The 19541-nt window shown below is 46.1% G+C and overlaps 1 protein-coding gene across 3 annotated transcripts in view; it reads right to left on the bottom strand.

The window, feature by feature from the left end:
• lamb1a (laminin, beta 1a) overlaps positions 1 to 19541 on the bottom strand; it is a 41079-nt gene that overhangs the window by 17474 nt on the left and 4064 nt on the right. For all 3 annotated transcript variants that reach the window (XR_014597762.1, XR_014597763.1, XM_084018007.1), the window contains exons 3-17: positions 19392 to 19530; positions 18337 to 18410; positions 18005 to 18193; positions 17819 to 17882; positions 17525 to 17727; positions 16695 to 16815; positions 16051 to 16239; positions 15530 to 15706; positions 14522 to 14634; positions 14325 to 14404; positions 7755 to 7890; positions 7489 to 7647; positions 4158 to 4285; positions 3885 to 4005; positions 3494 to 3695 (exon numbers count right to left, since the gene is read on the bottom strand). Coding sequence is in view for 1 of the 3 variants with exons in the window: in XM_084018007.1 (XP_083874133.1) it covers positions 3494 to 3695; positions 3885 to 4005; positions 4158 to 4285; positions 7489 to 7647; positions 7755 to 7890; positions 14325 to 14404; positions 14522 to 14634; positions 15530 to 15706; positions 16051 to 16239; positions 16695 to 16815; positions 17525 to 17727; positions 17819 to 17882; positions 18005 to 18193; positions 18337 to 18410; positions 19392 to 19530 (2095 nt within the window). In the remaining 2 variants the exon portion in view is untranslated. The remainder of the gene's footprint in view (positions 1 to 3493; positions 3696 to 3884; positions 4006 to 4157; positions 4286 to 7488; positions 7648 to 7754; positions 7891 to 14324; positions 14405 to 14521; positions 14635 to 15529; positions 15707 to 16050; positions 16240 to 16694; positions 16816 to 17524; positions 17728 to 17818; positions 17883 to 18004; positions 18194 to 18336; positions 18411 to 19391; positions 19531 to 19541) is intronic.

The raw sequence follows: 19541 nt of genomic DNA, 5'->3' as shown, positions 1-19541 counted from the left end.
ACAAGTCCCCCAAGACCACTGAGCTCCTCCCCCACGACCACCGAGCTCCTCCCCCACGACCACCGAGCTCCTCCCCCTCGACTTTGTGCCCTTTGAAATCCCTTAGATCACGCCACCTTTGAAACGCGGGTCCGATGTTGACTCTGGTTTTATCACGGGCATCGTCGCCATCTTTCTTTTTTTCCTTCTTTTCCACCGGTGTTTTCTTTTCCTTGGTTGCTTTGGACCTCCTCGTTTGGGTTTTTAACGAGGAATTGGAAGCTTGTTGCTACTTCCCTCCTCCTCCCCCCTGTGATAGTGGAACGACCCGAGGGGGGAGGGGCTCTGTGTGTGCACGAACACAGCCCTGCGTGCTGATTGGACAGGATGATCCGGGCTCTGTCTATCTTTGCAAAACAAACAACTAGTGTTGCTTTCGTTATGACGAAATATTAGGACGAAATATCGTCGTCAACGAACCTTTATCACGTGAGGAAAACGAGACGAGACGCAACGAAAATGCTGGTCACGTGACGAAAACGATAATTAAATATATAATGAAATATTGTAGACGCATAAAAACGAGACTGAATGTGGTTTACAAAATAAAAACTATGCTAAAATGTGTCTTCATTTTCGTTGACCAAAACGAGGCGAGACGAAATGTAACGTTGTTTCATCTCGTTAAGTCGCGTTATTATCAGTCTGATCGTTGGAGATGAACGGCTCCTCGCCTGGAAAGCAGACAAGATCAGCGGAGCAGCAGGAGGCGGAGCTTAAACGCTGCGCTCCAGTTGGACAGTTTCCATCGGCCTTCGAAGATTTGACAGGGAGTCATAGAAAAAGTTACATCCTGTTCGACGCGATCTGTAGGCTATTTGTAGTTTTCGACCTCATTTGCATTTATTTATATTTCAGTCAGGACCACTTTGTCAAAAATAATCTTTATTTATTTGCACAAGTTTCATTTGGCGGTATGGTACTGTTCTGGGACTCCCTGCTCTTCCACGCGCTTGTGTGGAAAGCCTGAGGCAGTAAGAGCACCTTCCTGCCCTTCATGAGCCATCATGAAGGGCATAAGCAGGGAGCGCAGCAGCAAAGAAAAACCCAGACAGAGCAGAGCAACCAACAAGAACAATGGTAAGGTACATAACAGATGACGGGAGGAGCTGGGGTGGAGGTGGGTTGAAAACGCCGGCAGAGGAAGCAATGAGGGAGGTCAGGCTAGAGCAGTTTAAATAGCGCGCTCTGAATGCAATTTCCCAATAGAAAGCGAGCACGGGGAGTCAGCTGAGCCGTCAGCTGATCTCCTCGGTTTGACAGCTACGCTGTTGCTGCTGATTTAGAGCTTGACGTCGTGGCCTGCCAGAACTAACGCTACGCTTGATTTGTTCATAAATATCTGTGGAAATCAGAATCAGAATACTTAAGTAATCCCTGGGGAAGTTATACAGCTGCAGTTAGAAGAGAAAGAGAAGAAAGAGAGTCAAATATGTATAATATAAAGTATAAAATAATGCCGATGAATATTAGTAATATTTATTGGCATTATTTTTTGACAGTTATACTGTATTAAATGTGTTTCTGGGTAGTGTTGCTTTCGTTAATGAAAATTATGACTAAAAGGAAAACAAGACGAGATGTGAAAATGCTGGTAATGTGACGATAACATTTTTGGTTAGTAAAATAATATGTTGTAAATTCAAATCAGAGCATCTTTATGTGTCTGGAATGGATGTATTCTTGAGTGTATAAGGTAATAATAAGATAATAATAAGATAACCTTGTTTGAAATGTAAAATGGGTTTGGCTAAATACGACCTCCTGGAAGGGGTGGTCTCGGTCCGGTTCCAAACGAACTCTGGTGCGGTTCGATTGTGGTGAGAACATGATCCAACCTCCATCCGACCCAACTGCGGGCACATTGAGCCTGTTTTGGACTAAACCACCTCCCGTAGCCAGCTGCGCTGTGCTGATGGTCCACAAGCGCTTCTGCTCAGCTGTTCAGAGCTATTTTTTTCATTATGGAGTAAATAAACCCATAAAATTAATACACCATATTTCTGTAACCAAGAAGTTTGAACACTTCTTGTATTTATCTCTGAGAGAGAGAGAGAGAGAGAGAGAGAGAGAGAGACACACACACACACACACACACACACACACACACACACACACACACACACACACACACACACACACACACACACACACACACACACACACACACTGTGTATGGTAGTAGACAGTAGTAGTGCAGATATACCATTGAAATAACCATATTTGTTTATCTTCTCTTCACATTTATCAGATGTATTTTCTCTTCCTGTTTCCCAGTGCAAGTTGAGATACACAAATATGATCGCATTTGTCAATCGCGGTATTTTATTTGGAAAAGTGTTTTTATTTTGAAAATTGATTGATTGTCTCGTATTTCTCTGTGTGATTTCCTGCCAGAATTGACGCGTTCGCTCGCGGCACGCGCAAAATATAGAGTAGACGCCGAAACGATCGCTTCACGGCGCGGGGCGGCCGCGCGTATCGCGGTGCTCCGCGGCCGGTTTGAACCACGATGACCAGGGCCAAGAGCAACCCGTGTAGCTTTCCCTCCATTGTAAAATTGAAAAGTAGCGCTCTGGAGGCTGTTCTTCTTTGTTTACTTCCGGGAGTTTCCCCACGAGCAAATTCCCACCAATTAGAGAGCAGTTTCCCCGCGCATCAAACATTTTGGTCCGCTTGTGAATGCTGCCGTGTGAACACAAACCAAACTCCAGGCAATTTGCAACATTGTAACAAGTTGGTCCCTGATTCGGACCAGAGCAAACGAACCACAGGTGTGAAAACGCCCTAAAACTACACTAAAACAGTCTAGTTTTCGTCGACTAAAACTAGTCTAGTTTTCGTTGACTAAAACTAGACAATTCTGAGTAAAATAAGACTAAAATGCTCAGACTTTTAGTCGACTGAAACTTGACTAGACTAAAAATAGGAGGAACATGACTAAAACTGATAAAAACTAAAATGATAGCTCGAGACAAAGACTAGACTAAAACTAAAAGTAAAACAGGCCGCCAGAAACAACACTGCAAACAACAGGCTCTACGTGCACGTAGAGGCGCGCTTGTTTTTCTAAAACCGGTTGATTTATGTTGTTCTATCGGAGCGTAGGGTCGGCTTCAGTGAATATGATCAAAAACATGTTGCTGACTGGGACTTTAAGAAACCTGCATAGGTACACTTTATACTACCTGCTGAACCATTAACAGCTAAAGAGACATACATGTCCCTCAGTTGTTGGTGGAGACCAAATGTGAGCTTGAAGAGAGACTATTGGACGTCAGCGATCAGGTGACGCAAAGAGTCCTGATGAACCAACATGTTGAGACGTAATGGCTGGATGTGTAAATACGTTCATAATGAAGTTAATGTAGTAAGTTCATCATTTCAATAAATGTCTTCACTCACAAACACGAACACCGACTGTGAGGCTACTATGGGGGACTCTTGTGTGTACCTTTAGCTCCCTGGTGCAACATAGCTGAGATGCTGAAGATGAAGTTCCTGCAGATGTCAGTCATCTGTGACTTAATGACGCTCTGGCTGTTCTCCAAACAACGGTAACGTTGAAAGGTGTCCCAACCGCTGTTCCCAGCGGAGTCCCCCCCTTCTGAAGACGTGAAGATCTCCAGGTTCTTACAGTGAGGCATCAACACGATCTGAGGATGAAGAAGATCATGAGACTGACTGTCTACAGGTGTCTTTATGTGTTATAGATTAGATTCATTGTTTAGCTGATGACATCAGATCAATGTCAGGTTCCAGAACTTGATGGGATTTTTAAAGACAGAACTGTGGTGATTTATGGAGAGATTACATCATAAATGATAAACATATTGTTTCCTCACCGAGTCGATGAGTGTATATGGAGACTGGACGTCACTGAGGGCCGAGTACTGAGGCAGACTGAGGCGGACTGTGTAGTTCAGACCAGATTCAAAGCAGACCGGTCTTGGAAGAGCCACGTATCTGAGGGGCCAGACAGGAAACAGGACAGGGATGTGTTATCATTCTATTCAAACTGGAAACTTTATTAAGTTTATTCATAACATTTTATTTCCTTTTATCAACGTTGATGCAATTATCACATGATTCATGTTGATGGAGAAGCTGAACGTCACCTTGAACCAGGATGCAGTGAAGTCATCTGCCGGTCGTCGTCCGGGACTGTGTTGACACAGCGACTGTCTGCTCTGATTGGTCCAGGTCTCAGCACCGACATCACAACTTCCTCCCATTGGTCAGGAAGCTGAGGAGCAACAGACACACCCCAACGTTAAACCTCTTCTTTCTTCAGGATGATTATTATGAACCATGTTTTCTTCTTGTTGTTCACATAAACACATGGTTTACCGTAAATCCTCTAATATAGGCTCGGGCCTTTATTTACTCAAGCGCATTGCGGCCCTGGGCCTGGTTTCCCGAAGCCTTCTTAAAGCCTTCTTACCGCTACGTCATTCGTAACCCCTACTTAGAGTTCCTACTTAACATTTCACGTGTTTCCCGAAACGTTCTTTGCTACGAATCTCTTTCGTACGTCATACGTTGGTAAGAGTCTGGAGCGCTCTTAGAGCCTTCTTAGCTCTACCGTAGTGATGTTTCAGCTCCTGACGCTAGTCGCCGCCACTGTACGGTAATCCAGAAATCCCCGCTGTGCATGGAACTGTACATTGCCAGTGTTGTGTTTCACCAGTGGTGTGGTGTCCATTTCGACCGAAGTTTCTTGTGGCGATGAACAACGTAAAAACGTGAATGTATTGTTATGCACGATATAGAATATAGAAAAAATATTTCCAGGAACAAAAAAGTAATCCAGTGTGCTTGTAAATTAGGTTAAAAATGCCATCTTAACGAAGAAAATATCAAACAAATAATTTATATCAACAGTAGTGGTCAAAACAAAGTAGCCTATGTTACCAGGCTACGCTCATCCATCGGCCAAAGCAAACATTCGTCAGCCCCCATGACGATGACAAACGTCAAATTACATACGAGAACAAATAAGGTAATAATACAAAATAATTTTGTCATAAAAACTTTCCATACTCCAAAGCCACAAATAAATTATATTAAAAGTAAAAAAAACAGCAAGCTGTAACAATGGTTTTAAGTCATTCATGAAGAAAATAAAAATAAAATGTGCATGCATTTCATCACAAGGCTAAGCTTTACCTCAACCTCAGAAGTAGCCGAGGTATATTACACTGTCATTTAATCAGCCCATTCAGCCTAGTCAATGTCAAGGCATGCACAAGCAATTTAGGAAATTGGCACATCGTCAAACAATTAGGGTCTGAGTGGCTAAAATGTCATAAATGGACACCGGTGACGGTTGTGAACGGTGGCAAAACTGTGGCAACGATACAACGCATCCTCGTGCTGAACCAAAGACGTCGGCGTCTCGGAGCCGTTTAGTTGGAATGCATAATTTCATAAGGATCAACTTCAACCCCATGGATATATTGACTCGGCTACATTGCATAAGTTTCGACTACAACGGCAACAAATATGCATGTAATTAAGGCTGTAATTGGCTCAATCTCCTCCGCTGTTTCTATATTTATTATATCTTTTTTTAAATCAGTATATGGTAGTATGTTGGACCATGGTTAAATAAATGCTTAGGCCTAGAAGGATTTCTAGCAATGTTTTATTCTCAAACATTGCAATAGCCTACATTTTATAATATGGTGCTGTCATGCAGCTGCACATGAAATGGAAATTCGAACTCTGAGCAATCGATTTCAGCACTTTCTTTCTGGACAGCGCCGCGTACGAACGACGTAAGGAGTGTTTCTTAAGAAGACTCCTAGGAGACCGTTCAGGATCCACGATTACAGAGGTAAACAACTTTGGTAAGTCATAACGTAGGAGTCTTCGTAGCGCTAAGAGTGGACGTTATCGGGAAACCAGGCCCTGGCCTTTATTGGAAGGAGGCCAGAATTACAGACAGGCCTCTATTTCTATTTGAGCAAAACGGACTACCAATAGAATGAATAAAAAACAGATTTTGTGTCTATTTGAACCTATAAAATACTGGGTTAATTTATTAAAAAGTCTCCTCTTTGGCTCCACAGCTGCCATATCACGGTAAACAATGTTCTTCATCTTTATTTATATCTGTCAAATCAATCAATCAATCATTTCCCAGGGTCCTGTGTTAAAAGACTGATGGTTCATGGGACATCAGATAAAAACATTTAGGGCCCGTGTTTCGTAGACCAGGCGCAGTCGGGGCGCAGCACACCTGCGCCACGCCGTCAGGGTGTGTCCGCCTGGACTTTGCAAGTTTCGTGCACCGTGCAGGCTAGTGCAGGCATTCCTCCCGTCACTCCCACCGGGCAAGTGGGAAAGAGGGAGGAGAAGAAGGCGTGAGTGGGAGACGAGGAGGAGACGAGGCGTGGACTGGGATTAATACAGCCGATTCAGATCTTCACCAATCAAATGAGCTCCTCTCCTCACCTTTAATGCGTTAGGGGAGGTTCAGTGCAAGTTCCGTCACTTGACAACCCGATGACAGAAGCAGCGCCGGCGCTCCCACCACGCGCATCACGCGCTGTGCGCGCGTATCATAATAATAACAATGCCGATATTATATCACTATAGAAATTGTAGGCACATTTTAGGCATGTCTATCACAAAACAGGGTCAGGGTGTAAAGTAGACATAATGGTGGCGAGAACCCGGTGCCTGCACGAGCCTGCCGGGCCATTCATCATCATCATCACCGTCTTCATCATCTGCGCTCTACAGCTTCACCGGATTCCCCGTCCAACACCAGAACAGCGGGACACCGTTTCCACGGAAACAACAGGCTGCCGAGCTACGAGACCAGCACGAGCTGCTGTATTTTTTTTTAAGATTTTTTCAGGCATAGACGCATTTTATTAGCAGCGGATAGATATGAAAAACAGGAGAGAGAGAGGGAGATGTTTTGGTCCGAGAGGCTGAGTTTCCGTTACGCGTGCCATCCGCCTTTGATCTGACGTCAGATGTGACGGGACAATCTAGATATAAATTCACGTGTTGATTCAATTAGCATTACATAGTGCTTGTTGTGATTATTTATTGCATGTAAATGTGCCTGGAACTGTGGAAACCTGCCTGTGAGGTCAGGGTGACGTGTGCGCACTGCGTGCCGGTCTGTTATTCGCCTGGCGCCGAGAGTAGACCAGGTTGGAGCTGGCGGGCTTTCGGCTCAGTCTCGGCGAGGCTTTTTGCCACGAAACTTCCGCTGCGCCAAGCTGAGTCTGTGACGTCTGAAACTAGGGCCCTTAATCTGATTCTGGATCAGCGTATTTCTGCTTTACTTGTGGTTACTGTGGTTACTGCTGGTAGAATCAGAGCAAATCCAGACCCAGTCTAAACTGTTTTACTAGACATGTCTGATGTGAGTCACATGGTCTGGGTTGTGCTGGTGGGCGGGGCTACACCTGGCTGACTGCGTCCTACCTGAGGCTCGTAGCGGATGAGGATGTCATACTCCATGGAGTGGGGGATGTTGTCCACAGAGAACTCCAGGAAGGCCCCCTCTGGGACATTGACCAGGCCGATACCTGTCCAGGTGGGACTTCGGTCCAGGGGGTGGGGCCTGGGGACCACCGTCACTCCCTAATAGAACCACATGAAGACATTTGACCTTTTGATTTTATGATCAGCAGCATCTTAAAGATACAGCAGACTTTGGTCAGGTGATCAACGTTCAAACAATGACTCACAGGTCCAAACTTGGCGTCCTCGGCCTCGTAGGTGTAGTGATCCAGAGCGATGAAGTAGAACCCAGACTCCACCTGATCACACCGTCGACCGAACATGTGATCTCTGCAGACGCACTGACCGCTCACCTGATCACACCTGCAGGGGGACAGGAAGTGGAAAATGTCACAATAAAAAAACACAGACCACCATATTTTGCACCCCCCAACCACATTTTAATCAAATCCAATAAACCCTCCAGAAGTTTCTAAACTTCACAAAAAATGGTCGAATTCAAGTTGGACACAACTAATGAAAGCCAAGGAGAAATATGTCCATGTTCATGAGACCAATGTTTTGGCCAAATGTCATGAAATTGCTGGAAATGACAGGAATTCCCATGTCCACCATGTGGCAGGAGATCAAACACACAATTCTACATCATGTTGATGTATGCCATGTGTAGGTAGCCGGTATCCTGTAGTCTGTAGCAGATAGCCAGTAGCCACTACACTCTTAGAAATAAGGGTTCCAATAGGGTTCTTCTACAAGGGCTGAGGTTCTACCTGGAACCATTTGCTTCTGAAAAACCCTTTCCCGAAGAAAGGGTTTTTCAAGGGTTCTTGGTAACACTAATGGTTCCAGTAAGAACCATTTTGATTCAGAGAACCCTTTAAAACCCCTTTCCTGAATAAAGGGTTTTAAAAGGGTTCTTGGTAACGCTAAGGGTTCCAGTAAGAACTATTTTGATCCAGAGAACCGTTTTTGGAAGAAAGAGTTCTTCAGGGATAGTTGAAAGCATGGATCCTGTGTCACCAGGGACATACTTCCTGATAACACTAACCTTGCTAACTGCACTTCCAGAGGATTAGCTCAGTTGGCTAGGAGCCCCAGCAAGGGTGATAATGGTAATACAGCAAAATACCTAGTAGTCACTAGCTCAGTGTGATAGACAATGGTCTTTGGTTCCAGAAATTGTGAATTTCAGCCTCAACTGGTGCAAAATGAACATTATAATATCAACTGTCTTGCCTTCCTATTCTCCTGTTTGTTGCTCAGAAATGCCTAAATTTGCCAAAAATAGCCCGGACCCGACCCATCGCTCGCAGCAGCTATAATTGTGTTTATTTTTTAAAGTTTAGTTACACTACCCCCTTCTTCAGGAGGAAATTGACACACAGCAAAGAAGCAGCGAGGGGAATTGAACCCTGGGTCCCTATAGCAAGGATATAACCCCTCTTTCTGGGGCATCTAAGTGAGCTATACTACTCACTGGACAAAGGCTTTGGAAAGTTTGTTACAAGTCACGTGATCTAGAGATACAGTTTGAGGTTGTGAGTTCAAGGCCTGGTTGATGAAGAGTGACCATGTTAATGCCTACTGAGGTGATGTGTGGATTAGTGACAGACAATTTGAAAAATATAAAACACTTATTTTACAGACAATTTTACAGCCGTGTGCTGTATGGTGTCGGTGAGAGCTCCAGGCTGCTTTCGGACATTATTTGGGCCGTCAGTGGCGACTGTTCGGCGGTGTTTGTTTGCCTAATTACGGGCAGTATTCCGGGCGGCACGTCTTAGAGTTTACGGTTCTCAGGACGGAGCGCGAGTGCGGGCTCGCGGGGCCCGCCCGCTGCCCGGTGTCGGTGTGGGCTCCAGGCTGCTTTCAGACATTATCGGGGCCGTCAGTGCCGACTGGTCGGCGCAAACCAGGACGCTAACGTCACCTATAGGAGCCCAGATGACCAATGATAGCCTTGCTAATGAGCTTGCGATTCACACAACTTCACCAGGCGTGAAAAAGACTCGGAATCTGAATTGAAAACAACGTTCAAGCAAAGACATTTACAAAAAAGAATGCCCATAACAGGTTCGAATATTAAGGGCTGCCTAATATTCGTTCGAATATATACACTCAACAAAAATATAAACGCAACACTTTTGTTTTTGCTCCCATTTTTCATGAGATGGACTTAAAGATCTAAAATTCATTCCAGATACACAATATTACCATTTCTCTCAAACATTGTTCACAAATCTGTCTAAATGTGTGATAGTGAGCACTTCTGCTTTGCTGAGATAATCCATCCCACCTCACAGGTGTGCCACATCAAGATGCTGATCTGACATATTTAACTTATCGAATTTTCGCTTTATTAGAAATTCAATGACAACTGATGCAGCAAAGATTTATATGCATGCCATGATAATGTCACATTTCACATACTGTTTGACCAGCTTCGCACAAGCCAAAAAGACAGCACTTAAACCACTTGAAACACTGTATAAACGAACCCTGAAAGTCCTGGACCGGAAGTCAAACACCTACCACCATTGTCTAATTTTAAGAAAGTATAAACTTCTGAGCTGGGAAAACCTAATAAAGTATGCAAATCTTTGCCTTATTTTTAAAATTTTGCACAACAAAGCCCCCCCACCACTTCAACAGTGTATCACTCAGAGGTCAAACACAAACCGGACAACCAGAGGCTCGTCCCGGGGAGACTGTGTAGTACCCTTAAGAAAGAGTGCCTTTAGCCACTCAGCGTTCTCAGTTACAGCGTCGCAGGAATGGAACTCACTACCATCTCATATTAGAGAAATGAGTTCTTACCGTCCCTTTTCAGGACAGCTGAAAATATGGCTTAATGGTCACCAATTATGTACACACTAGGACTGCAATTGCTTCTCCTGCCGACTTCTTGGTAAATGCTGTGTCCTGCTTGCTTGTCTCTTGTGTGCTCCTGCCCTGTGCAGGTCATGTTCTAAGTTAATTGTGCTGCATGTTTGTGTTTTTTATGCTGCTGTATATGTTTGTGCTGCATGTTTATGCTTTAGGCTGATGTATGTCTGTGCTGCATGTTTGTGCTTTATGCTGCTATATATGTTTGTTCTGCATGTTTGTGTTCTATGCTGCTGAATGTGTTTTTATTGTAGGTGCATTTGTCCTGCTCTAATCTACTGTTTTGTGCACTTTCGTATAATGTTTAATGTACACTGTGTTTTATTGTCTGCTTATTTTATTGTTGGTTTGCCATTGTCTGTCAATTCATTCTTACTACTATGTTGTTTTTTAATCTTTGTTTATATGCATTTTATTTCTGTAATTTTAGGTTGCCTTTTGAATATCTGGCAGGGGACAACAGACGAAAACTAGCCTCTCAGGCTAACTCTGGCTCACTTACATTTTGAATGTTGATTAGTGTGCAATGTCCCTGAACTAAACCAATAAATAAAATAAATAAATAAACATCATGATTAGTGCACAGGTGTGCCTTAGACTGTCCACAATAAAAGGCCACCCTGAAATGTGCATTTTTTTTGCTTTATTGGGGGTCTGGGGACTCAGAACCAGTCAGTATCTGGTGTGACCACCATTTGCCTCATGCAGTGCAACACATCTTCTTCGCATAGAGTTTATCAGATTGTCAATTGTGGCCTGTGGAATGTTGGTCCACTCCTCTTCAATGGCTGTGCGAAGTTGCTGGATATTAGTGGGAACTGGTACACGCTGTCGTATACGCCGCTCAAGCACATCCCAAACATGCTCAATGGGTGACATGTCCGGTGAGTATGCTGGCCATGCAAGAACTGGGACATTTTCAGCTTCCAAGAATTGTGTACAGATCCTTGCAACATGGGGCCGTGCATTATCTTGCTGAAACATGAGGTGATGTTCATGGATGTATGGCACAACAATGGGCCTCAGGATCTCATCACGGTATCTCTGTGCATTCAAAATGCCATCAATAAAATGCACCTGTGTTCTTCGTCCATAACAGATCAGTAGCAGGTAGGCGGTAGTCAGTAGCAGGTAGGCGGTAGTCAGTAGCAGGTAGGCGGTAGTCAGTAGCAGGTAGGTGGTAGTCAGTAGCTGGTAGGTGGTAGTCAGTAGCTGGTAGGCGGTAGTCAGTAGCTGGTAGGTGGTAGTCAGTAGCAGGTAGGCGGTAGTCAGTAGCAGGTAGGCGGTAGTCAGTAGCAGGTAGGCGGTAGTCAGTAGCAGGTAGGTGGTAGTCAGTAGCTGGTAGGTGGTAGTCAGTAGCTGGTAGGTGGTAGTCAGTAGCTGGTAGGCGGTAGTCAGTAGCTGGTAGGTGGTAGTCAGTAGCTGGTAGGCGGTAGTCAGTAGCTGGTAGGTGGTAGTCAGTAGCTGGTAGGTGGTAATCAGTAGCTGGTAGGTGGTAGTCAGTAGCAGGTAGGCAGTAATCAGTAGCAGGTAGAGATTAGCAGGTAGGTGGTAATCAGTAGCTGGTAGGTGGTAATCAGTAGCTGGTAGGTGGTAGTCAGTAGCAGGTAGGCGGTAATCAGTAGCAGGTAGAGATTAGCAGGTAGGTGGTAATCAGTAGCTGGTAGGTGGTAATCAGTAGCTGGTAGGTGGTAATCAGTAGCTGGTAGGTGGTAATCAGTAGCAGGTAGGTGGTAATCAGTAGCTGGTAGGTGGTAGTCAGTAGCAGGTAGGCGGTAATCAGTAGCAGGTAGAGATTAGCAGGTAGGTGGTAATCAGTAGCAGGTAGGTGGTAATCAGTAGCAGGTAGAGATTAGCAGGTAGGTGGTAATCAGTAGCAGGTAGAGATTAGCAGGTAGGTGGTAGTCAGTAGCAGGTAGGCGGTAATCAGTAGCAGGTAGAGATTAGCAGGTAGGTGGTAATCAGTAGCAGGTAGGTGGTAATCAGTAGCTGGTAGGTGGTAGTCAGTAGCAGGTAGGCGGTAATCAGTAGCAGGTAGAGATTAGCAGGTAGGTGGTAGTCAGTAGCCGGAGGGTGGTAGTCAGTAGCTGGTAGGTGGTAGTCAGTAGCAGATAGGCGGTAGTCAGTAGCCGGTAGAGATTAGCAGGTAGGTGGTAGTCAGTAGCTGGTAGGTGGTAGTCAGTAGCAGGTAGGCGGTAGTCAGTAGCAGGTAGGTGGTAGTCAGTAGCAGGTAGGCGGTAGTCAGTAGCAGGTAGGCGGTAGTCAGTAGCAGGTAGGTGGTAGTCAGTAGCAGGTAGGTGGTAGTCAGTAGCAGGTAGGCGGTAGTCAGTAGCAGGTAGGCGGTAGTCAGTAGCTGGTAGGTGGTAGTCAGTAGCTGGTAGGTGGTAGTCAGTAGCAGATAGGCGGTAGTCAGTAGCCGGTAGAGATTAGCAGGTAGGTAGTAATCAGTTGCTGGTAGGTGGTAGTCAGTAGCAGATAGGCGGTAGTCAGTAGCTGGTAGAGATTAGCAGGTAGGTGGTAATCAGTAGCTGGTAGGTGGTAGTCAGTAGCCGGAAGGTGGTAGTCAGTAGCTGGTAGGCGGTAATCAGTAGCTGGTAGGTGGTAGTCAGTAGCTGGTAGGTGGTAGTCAGTAGCTGGTAGGCGGTAGTCAGTAGCTGGTAGGTGGTAGTCAGTAGCAGGTAGGCGGTAGTCAGTAGCAGGTAGGCGGTAGTCAGTAGCAGGTAGGCGGTAGTCAGCAGCAGGTAGGTGGTAGTCAGTAGCTGGTAGGTGGTAGTCAGTAGCTGGTAGGTGGTAGTCAGTAGCTGGTAGGTGGTAGTCAGTAGCTGGTAGGCGGTAGTCAGTAGCTGGTAGGTGGTAGTCAGTAGCTGGTAGGCGGTAGTCAGTAGCTGGTAGGTGGTAGTCAGTAGCTGGTAGGTGGTAGTCAGTAGCTGGTAGGTGGTAATCAGTAGCTGGTAGGTGGTAGTCAGTAGCAGGTAGGCGGTAATCAGTAGCAGGTAGAGATTAGCAGGTAGGTGGTAATCAGTAGCTGGTAGGTGGTAATCAGTAGCTGGTAGGTGGTAGTCAGTAGCAGGTAGGCGGTAATCAGTAGCAGGTAGAGATTAGCAGGTAGGTGGTAATCAGTAGCTGGTAGGTGGTAATCAGTAGCTGGTAGGTGGTAATCAGTAGCAGGTAGGTGGTAATCAGTAGCTGGTAGGTGGTAATCAGTAGCTGGTAGGTGGTAGTCAGTAGCAGGTAGGCGGTAGTCAGTAGCAGGTAGGCGGTAATCAGTAGCAGGTAGAGATTAGCAGGTAGGTGGTAATCAGTAGCAGGTAGGTGGTAATCAGTAGCAGGTAGAGATTAGCAGGTAGGTGGTAATCAGTAGCAGGTAGAGATTAGCAGGTAGGTGGTAGTCAGTAGCAGGTAGGCGGTAATCAGTAGCAGGTAGAGATTAGCAGGTAGGTGGTAATCAGTAGCAGGTAGGTGGTAGTCAGTAGCAGATAGGCGGTAGTCAGTAGCTGGTAGAGATTAGCAGGTAGGTGGTAATCAGTAGCTGGTAGGTGGTAGTCAGTAGCCGGAAGGTGGTAGTCAGTAGCTGGTAGGCGGTAATCAGTAGCTGGTAGGTGGTAGTCAGTAGCAGATAGGCGGTAGTCAGTAGCAGGTAGGTGGTAGTCAGTAGCAGGTAGGTGGTAGTCAGTAGCAGGTAGGCGGTAGTCAGTAGCAGGTAGGTGGTAGTCAGTAGCCGGTAGAGATTAGCAGGTAGGTGGTAATCAGTTGCTGGTAGGTGGTAGTCAGTAGCAGATAGGCGGTAGTCAGTAGCTGGTAGAGATTAGCAGGTAGGTGGTAATCAGTAGCTGGTAGGTGGTAGTCAGTAGCCGGAAGGTGGTAGTCAGTAGCTGGTAGGCGGTGTCGCTGTGATTTAGAAGTGAACTCACTTGTTGTTGATGGCTCCTCCAAGGTCACAATCACATGGTCTACAGCCGTCCATGTCATTACTGAGACCCCAGTGTTCAAACTGAAAAAACACATGAATACCTTGAATTGGAAACCAGATCCTCCAGTCTAACAAGCTCACGTTCAGGGGTGTTGATTGAACTGGTCTCACTGTGTTCCAGTACACGTAGATTCTCACCTCACACTGGTCACAGTCTCGTCCAGTCACCAGGCGTTTACAGAAGCAGCTTCCTGTTTCACTGTCACAGGGGTTTCCTCCAGGAAGGGTTCCCAGGGGACTACAGGTACATGCTGCAACCAATCAAATACACAAGAACTATACTGTTAGTCTGGTATACTACAGGTACATGCTGCAACCAATCAAATACACAAGAACTATACTGTTAGTCTGGTATACTACAGGTACACGCTGCAACCAATCAAATACACAAGAACTATACTGTTAGTCTGGTATACTACAGGTACATGCTGCAACCAATCAAATACACAAGAACTATACTGTTAGTCTGGTATACTACAGGTACACGCTGCAACCAATCAAATACACAAGAACTATACTGTTAGTCTGGTATACTACAGGTACATGCTGCAACCAATCAAATACACAAGAACTATACTGTTAGTCTGGTATACTACAGGTACACGCTGCAACCAATCAAATACACAAGAACTATACTGTTAGTCTGTGATGGAAAGGTACATGCTGTGTATTTCTGCGTATGTCTGCATGTCTGTATTTCTGCATATGTCTGTGTATTTCTGCATATTACTGTGTATTTCTGTGTATGTCTGTGTATTTCTGATTATTACTGTGTATTTCTGTCTATTACTGTGTATTTCTGCATTTTACTGTGTATTTCTGCATTTTACTGTGTATTTCTGCATATGTCTGTGTATTACTGTGTATTTCTGTGTATTTTTGCATATTACTGTGTATTTCTGCGTATTTTTGCATATTACTGTGTATTTCTGCGTATTTCTGCATGTGGCTGCATATGTCTGTGTATTTCTGCATATTACTGTGTATTTCTGCATATTACTGTGCATTTCTGTGTATTTTTGCATATTACTGTGTATTTCTGCATATTACTGTGCATTTCTGTGTATTTTTGCATATTACTGTGTATTTCTGCATATTATTGTATTTCTGTGCATGTCTGAGTAGTTGTTGTCGATTGTGTCGTACCCCTGCAGCCTTCGGCCTCCTCACTCAGCCCGTAGTGAGCCTGTTTGCAGCGTTCACAGCGTTCTCCTTCCACGTTGACTTTACAGCGACACTGACCGGCAATCAGCCCGGCTCGGAGGTCCGTGGTCCCGTCACATGCTCCTCTGTTCAGAGAGCCCAGAGGGTCACAGTCACAGGCTATGGGCACACAGGAGGGGCAAAAAGACGTCAGAGGGTTAATAAAGATGGACGTGACAGACTTTGGTAGAAAAATCACTGTATAATCTTATTAGGTGGAAATGGATCTTTAATGTTGTATATAACTCTCTCTGACTGATGTTTCTTTTGTTGATTTGTAATGTCTTTTTTTCCAGAAATAACACTGTCTTATTTAGTTTTAACCTATTTTTGGGCTAGTGTTAGTGTTAATCATTCCTAGTTCTTATTTGGATGAGAAACCTCTTTGAAAAGCCAGTCCAGTTGCCTCCAATAACGTTTCCAGATACCATGACCTGGATCTCTGAGAACCCTTCCAGACTCACGTCGGCAGGTGTTGGGGTCTCGGACGTCCCTCTCTGGATCTTGGTAGTAAAACGGTTCACACCGCTCACAGTTGTTTCCGGCCGTGTTGTGCTGACAGTCGTCACAGACGCCTCCGCTGGTGTTTCCCGAAGCCCTGAACACGGCCATGTCAAAGTGGCACGAGTCCGAGTGCTGGTTACAGTTACATCCTATAGACACCACAGAAGAAGAAAAGACAAGATTTGGTCAGAGTTAAAGTTAAAATACTACTCAAAAGGATTGATTATTAATCAGAAATCAGGAATGATTCAAACCAGCAGACATCTGCGGTGGTTTAAGGTCCAACTCCTGGCTTCTGGTGCAGCTAATCAACAGTGTTCAGATTGGATTTAACAACAAATGTTAGCTGTTAACCGTTGGTGGGAAGCAGAGCTAGCTAATTAGTTGTAAGCCAGTATAACAGCACAGTCCAGTTTGGCTAAATAATTGAGCTAACAGCTAACGAAAATGGAGCTACCGGTACATTCTGATGCGTTCAAGCTCCACTCAGTAAAAATGACTATGAGGTCAATTATAACATCATCACAATGTGTTCATATGTAATATTGTAAAATATAGTTTTTGCTGAGGAAGCAGAACCCAGTATAGACCAGGATGGACTCACTTTCGCAGGCGTTGGTGTTGCGTCCCTCTGCTGGTCTCCACGGCAAGTTGTGGTAGAAATCCTGACACTGTTCACAGTTCAGACCTTTAGTGTTGTGGTTACACATGCAGTGACCATGAACCTGAAGGCACAAGAGTGACATCTGATCAGCTGATACACATGAATACCCCTGTAGGACTCCCACTTCCCCTTCAGGACCCACCCTGCCCATAAAAGGACTCACCCTTGCCCCTACAGGACTCTCCCTACTCACCATGCCCTCAGAGGTCTCAGCCTGCCCCTGTAGGACTCACTCTTCCCCCTTCAGGTCTCAGCCTGCCCCTGTAGGACCCACTCTTCCCCCTTCAGGTCTCAGCCTGCCCCTGTAGGACTCACTCTTCCCCCTTCAGGTCTCAGCCTGCCCCTGTAGGACTCACTCTTCCCCCTTCAAGACTCAGCCTGCCCATGTAAGACTCACTCTTCCCCCTTCAGGACTCAGCCTGCCCCTGTAAGACTCACTCTTCCCCCTTCAGGACTCAGCCTGCCCCTGTAGGACTCAATCTTCCCCCTTCAGGACTCAGCCTGCCCCTATAGGACTCACTTTTCCCTGTTCAGTAGTCACCCTTCCCCCTTAAAGACTCGAGCTGCCCGCTATAGAACTTCCCATTTAAGACTCCCTCTTCCCCTTCAGGACCCACCCTGCCCATAAAGGACTCACCCTTGCCCCTACAGGACTCTCCCTACCCACTATTGAACTGCCCCTTCCCCCTTTAGGACTCCCTCTACCCCTTCAGGACCCACCCTGCCCATAAAGGACTCACCCTTGCCCCTACAGGACTCTCCCTACTCACCATGCCTTCAGAGGTCTGGCTGGCTGCCTGGATCGGGGCACACTCAGAGGCGTGTCCATAGCAGAAGCAGTTTCCGCGGACCACCATGTCAAAGATGGCGTAGTAGTACTTCTCTTTGATCTCCACACGGGAGTCAAGCAGGTTGTCTCCGAGCGTGTGCAGTCTGGTGAACTTGACCTGCAGGTTGGTGATCTTCAACATGTCTGAACCAAGGACCACAAACAGATCAATGATCAATCAGAACTAATAAGTAACCTCAACAGGTCTACAGTAGTCTGGTGTGAGGGAACATACTCTGGATTCTGGGGCTGTAAGGGTCATCGATCCTGAACACCGGGTCCAGAACTCTGAAAATCACCTGGAACCACCAAACGATCAGACCAATGAAAAACAGAATACTCACAAAGAGGACATCACTGTGTCATGACATCACTTCCTCTCTACCCCTGTGGTTACCAGGGTTACTGAGGACTGCAGTACCTCTCCTTCAGTGGACGGCTCGATGTCTGAGTAACGCGAGTCACAGATGACATCATCGACCTTCTGCATTGGACCCTGGGAAACAGATGGGAACGAGGACTCGCAGTCGTAGGCGAAGTAACGATAAATGTGCCACGACTTCCCAAAGTCAGCTGACCTCTCAATCACCATGGCAGCCGGCCGAAACGTCTGAGGAGAGAGAACACCGACGTTAGAAGACTAGTTAACTAAATATCATGTGACTGTCAGACCTGCTGACCCAGTAGCCCGATGACTCTCAAACCCTGTGGTTACCCAGAATCCCCAGCTGTGTGTACTTGGTTAGAACTCACCTTGAAGGTCATGATGAGGTGTGTGAAGTGGAACTCTGCCTCCAGGTTCAGCTGGATGGTGACGTTCTCCAGACCTGCAGACATCAAGACTCGATATGAAACCATGTATGCTGACAGAATGGGAAATGGATGAATGAGAGAATGAAGACCTCTGTCCTCCGACCTCAGTTCCCTGACCTCTGTCCTCCGACCTCAGTTCTCTGACCTCTGTTCATCGACCTCAGTTCCCTGACCTCTGTCCTCCGACCTCAGTTCTCTGACCTCTGTTCATCGACCTCAGCTCCCTGACCTCTGTCCTCCGACCTCAGTTCTCTGACCTCTGTCCTCCGACCTCAGTTCTCTGACCTCCGACCTCTGTTCATCGACCTCAGTTCTCTGACCTCTGTCCTCCAACCTCAGTTCCCTGACCTCTGTCCTCCAACCTCAGTTCTCTGACCTCCGACCTCAGTTCTCTGACCTCTGTCCTCCGACCTCAGTTCTCTGACCTCTGTCCTCCGACCTCAGTTCCCTGACCTCTGTCCTCCAAACTCAGTTCTCTGACCTCTGTCCTCCGACCTCAGTTCTCTGACCTCTGTCCTCCGACCTCAGTTCTCTGACCTGTTCTTCAACCTCAGTTCTCTGACCTCAGTTCTCTGACCTCTGTCCTCAGTTCTCTGACCTCAGTTCTCTGACCTCTGTTCATCGACCTCTGTTCCCTGACCTCAGTTCTCTGACCTCTGTCCTGTTCTCTGACCTGTTCTTCAACCTCAGTTCTCTGACCTCAGTTTTCTGACCTCAGTTCCCTAATCTCTGTTCTCTGACCTCTGTTCTCCGACCTCAGTTCCCTAATCTCTGTTCTCCAACCTCAGTTCCCTAATCTATGGACTTTGACCTCTGTTCTCTGACCTCAGATATGTGACCTCTGTTATTGGACTTCAGTTCCCTGACCTCTGTTCTTTGCCCTCTGTTCCCGGTCCTTTGTTGAACTCTGTTGTCAGACATATGTTCCTCTTAGCTCTGTTCTGACCATTGACCTCTACGTCCTCTGATGTTTGACCTTTAATTTGTGACCTCACCATTCTCAGACTGCCACCACGTCTTCAGTCTGTTTGGAGCGAATGTTGTGACGACGTTTTCGATGCGATGGCCGCTCGTCTCATTGGTCAGCTGGTCGTACGGTGTCGCCGAGTCACATGTGAAGCACTTCTTCTCCTCCTGTTCGTCAC

This window comes from Eutrigla gurnardus, assembly GCF_963514095.1.
Source record: "Eutrigla gurnardus genome assembly, chromosome: 9".
In the NCBI taxonomy this organism is placed as follows: Eukaryota; Metazoa; Chordata; class Actinopteri; order Perciformes; family Triglidae; genus Eutrigla; species Eutrigla gurnardus.
Note: the sequence above shows the minus strand (reverse complement) of the source record. Positions and strands in the feature narration are given on the sequence as shown.